Below are 6,597 nucleotides of genomic sequence, written 5' to 3'. Positions count from 1 at the left end.
CCTGCTGATAGGAAACTGAGTGAGGCTGGCTTCAAAGCAAGTAACAATCGTTTATTTCAGCTTGTGATGAAGGGACTGCTTTACGAATGTTGTGTGGAATTCTGTCAGAGTAAAGCAACGGGAGAAGAAATCACAGAAAGCGAAGTATTGCTGGGCATTGATCTCTTGTGTGGTAATGGGTGTGATGACTTGGACCTTAGCTTATTATCATGGCTGCAGAATCTGCCAGCTACTGTTTTTTCTTGTGCTTTTGAACAAAAGATGCTTAATATTCATGTTGATAAACTCCTCAAGCCTACAAAAGCTGCCTATGCTGATCTTTTGACACCTCTTATCAGCAAACTTTCTCCTTATCCATCATCCCCAATGAGACGGCCTCAGTCAGCAGATGCTTACATGACCCGCTCCTTAAACCCTGCCTTAGATGGGCTGTCATGTGGATTAACAAACCACGATAAGCGAGTCACAGACCTTGGGACCAAAACTTCTCCAATGTCGCACTCCTTTGCTAATTTCCATTATCCAGGAGTACAGAATCTTAGCCGAAGTCTCATGCTTGAGAATACCGAGTGTCACAGCATTTTTGAAGAGTCACCTGAGCGGTAAGTGCAACTGCAGCTTTATTTTTACCTGGACTTCTGTTGCACTTTATATTACTGGGTTCTTCCTCGCATTGTAACTTTGAACGTAGTTGTAACATTGAAACATAATTTAGTTGTTTAAATTCTATTGTAATTAAAACTCTATATGCAAGATGTCGTCTTCCTTATGCCTTTATGATCAAAGTACATTTTCATACTTGGTCTTGAGCTTTATGGATTTGGTCTGGACTTTCTTCAAGTCGAAATCCTAGTGCAGAGCACAAATATGCTCCGATTAAATCATGGAGCCTAGCTAAAATTTGTGTTCAGTATTACTGAATTTTTCTTTCCATATAAATAAATGGAGACTGGAATAACTCTAATTCCGTCTTCTTTCTCCATCCCATTCTGTCCTCAAGTGTCTGTAAACTTTGGTCCTGACACTGTAAATTAAGTGTATGTCAAAAATTTGCACATAGAAATAGTCCCAATGAAGTCAGTGGAAATTACTATATGCAGTCATTGTAGCATTCCTCCATCACTTAACTTATGACAATAGTAGTTCAGCTTAAGTATTTACTTAATATTTCCAAACCAATCTGAGTAAGGCAGCTCAATTATTGTTTTTTATATTGGGCTTGGAGATAGTTAGGCTAGATAGCAGTGAATGCTATTAACTTCTTTTAATGCAATGTAGACTGCAAGACTGACTTCTTCCTTAAAAACTGAAGTCTGTATCAAAATGTTGCGCCTTTTACCTTCTGAGAGAAAAGTCCTAGTAGGAGAAATGACACTTGTCACTCAAGAGCTTATCATCATGGGTTTGATCAGCCTTTGTTTTGATGAGCAGTTCTGGCCCTTTCTAAGTGTTATATCCATGCCTCTCTAGAAAGCAGCTGCGAGCTTTTTTGGCTCTTGAAGAACCAGGTGTGTAACCAGCACTGGCCAGCAGAGGACACTTAGAGCTGTGGTGTGCAATCCTGGCCGCAGCTGGTGACATTGTCTATTAGTTTTGCCTTACAGCAATATTCAGTATCATGTGTTAAGATAAAGAGTAGCTGTAACTAAACTCAGTAAGAAGGAAGCAAGCACCGTCATACTGATGTCAGTTCACCAATGATAATGGAAATGTTTGCAGTAATGCATGTTTTAATACATTATCTTAATGCTTGTCTTGAAAGGAGCTATTTTGTTTGATTCTAAATGATCCACTTAAAATCTTTTGTTTTACCAGCCTCTTCACAGCTGGAGTTTTTGTGGATAGCTTAAGTCTTATGGAAGTGTGCCTTGTGTTACATTTTTTTAAAAGTGTACCTCATGGAGATACTAGTGAATTGTGAATCCTCTGTTTACTCATCTGTAGGTACAAACCTTAACATTTGTGCATGTAGCCCAGAGTCCAGTATTAAAACTCATGCTTGAAAGCTTTTTTGTTTTCCTTTTCAATATTAGTGTACTAGAATAATTCTGCAAAAATAGTTATCCTGTGGGCTAAATAAAGTGGTAAATTGCTGCAGTTCTTTGTGTAGGCATCTTCATGTGAAGTTAAGTGAAGTTTGTAGTTCTTAACATGTTTTTGGTTAATTAATATGTCTTTTGAAGGTTAGAATTAAGTTAAGGGGCCAGACCCGTAGTTTTCAAGAAGACATTACATTTTTTTCAGGAGAAAAATCCAACTTCAGATTAAATGTCCAACTTAAATGGCAATATTTGCAAGGGTGGAAGCTGGGAAGTTGAGCTTTGTGTAAATCTGGCACTTGATATTTCTATTTTAAGTTGTATTCAGCAAGCAGTTGTCTTTAAGTCCACTAAGTTACTTTTGTTATTATACAGAGATACCCAGAAAGTTTAAAATAACTTCTTAAAGAGCTTTGCTCCAAATCACTGAGTAAAGAGGACTAAATTGATAAAACTGAAGAGGAAAATTCAAGGCTTTTAATGCGTTCTGCACACTTACTGATTGCTAAAGCATTTTGGAAAGATTTTCATGCAGAAGTACTTATATAGTACAAGAATAGCAAAACTGATAGAAACATCTTCCTATGTGGCACTTATATCAGCTTGAACATTCCTGAATGTTAAATATAGTTTAAATTTAGATTGGTAGTGGTAATTAAACTAATATCTTGTAGGAAACATTAGTCACAGCATATCTGATACATTCCATACACATACTTGCTTTGAAAATTGGAAATCTTTAATAACTTTTTAATTGAAGGGTATATAAATCAAGTGTAGGAATAGAAAATATGGGATTTAGATATCCCATACTGGTAAGGCGTTTTGGAAAATGTGGGAACAAAGCAAGCTGGCTGGCTGGGCTCTTTCTTTTTTTTTTAAGGGTTTCGTTTTGTTTAGTATAACACATTGCAAGTGGCATCTTTTTTCCCAAGCAGTATCTTCAGTTTTATGTGGCTTAAGTAGTTTACATAATTGTGTTATCAGATTTTACTCTACAATGTTATCTATCTCTACTTACCAGGGGATTTTCTGCTCTTAATTTTTCTCAATTAAGTTTCTCTTCTTTTCCATGTTGCTGCAACAAGCGATACTCCCGTGGAGCCACAGCATCCCATCAGCAGTGAGACTTTGTGCCAGAGTTCAGTTCCAGAAAATGAATCGCTGAAAGGAGCACAGAGTCAGGGATCAGCGAAACAAGAGAAAAATGAGGTAGTGGTTGCTTGTTTAAAAATAATGAGGCCATTTGAGCTGTGTTCTCATCACTTCATAATGATTCGCCTTTGTGTTGAGAACTTCATGCATGACAATGGGTTGCTTTGAAGCTTGTTTTTACTATAGTGAAAATGCCATATTGCATCTTACATAAGAAACTCCTGTCTTTTTTCCGTTGTATAAAGTTCTGCTGTCAATTGAGCCTGTAGTGTAGCTGATTAGTGTGCTTTCTCACATCAGCAGTGTTGCTAAACTGTGGTGTATATCTTAAAAAATATTTTACAGTACTCAAAGCCAGCAATATTAGATTAAATAATGCTTAAGAATCCTCTTAGTGTTTTACTGAGAAATCTTGCATGTAGCCTGCAATTTTTGGTGTTAATGCCAAGTTTCAAAGGTCATCTTGCATCATTTCCTGTCTAGAACACAAATTAAAATTGGATAATTCCCTAGTAAATGTATCTTTGCTATTCAGAATCCAATAGCATAACCTTTGGCTTCATCTTTAAAGGCCTGTGCCTTGACTATCCTTTTCTTCCTGTTTTCTCCTTAGCAGCAATATGAGGAAAGAGAAATAACAGCTCAGTAGGAAACAATGAAAACAATTAGCTATTCTGTTCTTTTCCCACAGTTTTGAATACCTGTCTCTTAATTCAGTAATGATTTATAACATTGAGCATGCAGTCTGTTTTGTTTGCAGACCAGTTTGATTTTCTTAGGTAAACTTTATCTTGTCTTATGCCATCTATATGGTACTGAAAACCAGTCTAGTCTTGACAAGGTCATACTCTTGTAGACTGGATACTTAAATGATGCAATGGGGCCTATTGGAGGATTAGCAAAGGCCTCCAAACTTCAAGGACTTTGCTGAGTAACTTCTCTGCTGCAACAGTGTTTTGTATGCACCTTGGGAATAAGGGGAGGGAGGAAAGAGCTTAGATGTGTAACAGAGCTGGCTTCAAAGGGCAAAAAAATGGTTGCAGTATTTGTAGGAGAGAATGAGGACAGGAGATGCTGTGCTCTAGGTGATGTTGGCCAGGCTAACTGGACAGTCCAATTTCACCTTATTTTGTGTTCCACATTGTAGTGCTGTATGTGTATACCTGTGTGAGTAAGAAATTAAGTTTCTTTTCATAGCTTTATTTTTGCCTTGTTCCTGGAGGGATTGAGTTAGTTTATATAATAGAGCATCTGGGCAGCATATTTTAGGTTTAGGTATTAGTTTGGGTAATAATGATTTAATTCAACTGCAACAAACAAGTGTCAGTTACAGAAAGATGTATGGAAAAGAATATAACTGTTGCTTAGAAGGATAACCGTCCAGTAACCGGGGAATAGTTCACGTGTTTGAAATGCAGCGAATGAACGCCTTCTAGACTTGTGAAGATAACTTCGGAGTTTCTAAATTGCAAGTATTCATCTCGGGAAACCTAAGATCGTAAACCTTTTGCAGATGTAACAGCATAGGAAATCCATTATGAACAAAAAAATTGTGCCAGAGAACGGAAAATCATAATGCAAGTATTTTCACTCAGAAGAAATGCGAAGGCTCATAGTTAAGAAGAAAGATCCTCTGCATGAGTTGTGTGAGCTAACACAAAGTTATCAGGATGTCCTTACTCCACTTAGAATCACTAGATGACAAAGATGTCACTTTTGAAAATAATTTTTTAAAATTAAGAGGTTTTTTTTTCTTTTTTTTTACCCTACTGGATGGTAAATATGTAGTTAAGGTTTTTTCTTTAGAGAATGCATGGCACTTCAGTGGTGATGTTTTGGCCTTGGACTAAAGTGCTTTTGGTTTTCTGTAGGGTATTTTTGTTTGGTCATTTTTAACTTGTTCTCAACTGTTTTGTGATGGTAGCATTTGGATCTAGTGGCAGACAGAAAGTGAGGGTCGGGGAATGCAGAAGGCAATGAGTCCTGGGAAGCTGGCAGTGTGAGAAGCTAAACATAGTATGTAAAAGGGAAGAGATTATGAGAAAGGAAGCTCAAGTATTTGTGTTTGATCCAGAAAGTGAGAAATTTTAAAGTTGGAACAAGGTGACAATTCCAGAAGTAAGATGTAACACTTCGATAGACAACAGTTTCCAATCACCTCTTTGTTTTGATTTTAAGTCATATTTTGGAAGTCTTGTAGGAAAGAGGAGTCTCTTTCTGAATTATGTGAATAGCACAGACAGGCAGTGATTTCCTTTTTTTAATACTTAAATTGTATCTGATTTTAAGGAAGAGTGAAAGACTTGCTCCTCAGAGTAGAATCTCCTGGCCTTTTAATGCCTATATTGAAAGAACAAACCAGAAAGTGAATATGTAGGTTAAATACCACAATTAACTATTTAGTTTTCATCAGTACTTCTCATTTCTTTGTAGCTTCGTGATTCAACAGAGCAGTTTCAGGAATATTACAGACAAAGACTACGTTACCAGCAGCACTTAGAACAGAAAGAGCAACAACGACAGTTGTACCAGCAAATGTTGCTGGAAGGAGGTGTTAATCAAGAAGATGGAGCTGACCAGCAACAGAATCTTACTGAGCAGTTTCTTAACAGGTTGGGAGGTTTTGTTGATTCTCCCTCCACCTGCTCCTATCCCACCAAGTTCTCATAATAACCTGGTTTGGTGGTCTTTCTTTTTCCTCCTTGTTATTAGATCTATCCAGAAACTAGGAGAATTAAATATGGGTATGGACAGTCTTGGAAATGATGTACAGACGCTTAACCAGCAGTGTAACGGGAGCAAAGGGAATGCATCTATCAACCCAGCAAGTAACTTTACATCTCCACCTTCAGATGCTAGCCAGAGGATAGCAACTGATAGCCAAAATGTTAATACAAGCACTCCTCGAAAGCGTGGATCAGCTAATCAGATACCCTTTCCTGAAGAGTCACCTGTACAGGGGAATCAAACGTAAGTTACTTGAGACTGTTCAGGACTGGAAATATTCTTCTGTTAGCACAGTGGTAATAGCTGCTTGTATTTATTTTTAGTTACCAAATTAATTTGTCATTGAATAGGGGTATTAGGCTTATGATCAGAGTTTTCTGTATGTTTTCATAGTGATTTTAAGATCCTCCTTTTTTGACAGGACACATGAGAATATGGGTTACATTTTATGTTTATTTTTAATTTCAGACATTTTATTCTATATTAAATGTATAGTTCTTGTTTATTTTATGTTCTTCTGAGTTTCTGAAGGCTTTTCTATGAAATACAAACTAGATGGGGAGAGAGACAGGGAAGAGTGGGAACTGGATTTCTTCTTTTAATATAAGGTAGTGCGGACCTGAAAGCAACTACCATTTTTTCATGCATGTGTGTGTAAATATATATATATATATAT

General features: G+C 37.0%; 1 protein-coding gene across 1 annotated transcript in view; it reads left to right on the top strand.

Annotated features, from left to right (window-relative positions):
* LOC104546368 (WD repeat-containing protein 47-like) overlaps nt 1–6,168 on the top strand; it is a 10,398-nt gene extending 4,230 nt beyond the window's left edge. Inside the window, 4 exon segments of the mRNA XM_010191748.1 lie at nt 1–602; nt 3,128–3,251; nt 5,628–5,806; nt 5,907–6,168. The exon segment at nt 1–602 is cut by the window's left edge and continues 3 nt beyond it. Coding sequence (XP_010190050.1) covers nt 1–602; nt 3,128–3,251; nt 5,628–5,806; nt 5,907–6,168 — 1,167 coding nt within the window.
* Nucleotides 6,169–6,597: the final 429 nt, after the last annotated feature.

Source organism: Mesitornis unicolor, unplaced genomic scaffold (assembly GCF_000695765.1).
Source record: "Mesitornis unicolor isolate BGI_N332 unplaced genomic scaffold, ASM69576v1 scaffold40350, whole genome shotgun sequence".
Classification (NCBI taxonomy): Eukaryota; Metazoa; Chordata; class Aves; order Mesitornithiformes; family Mesitornithidae; genus Mesitornis; species Mesitornis unicolor.
This window is presented reverse-complemented; position numbering and strand designations above follow the sequence as displayed.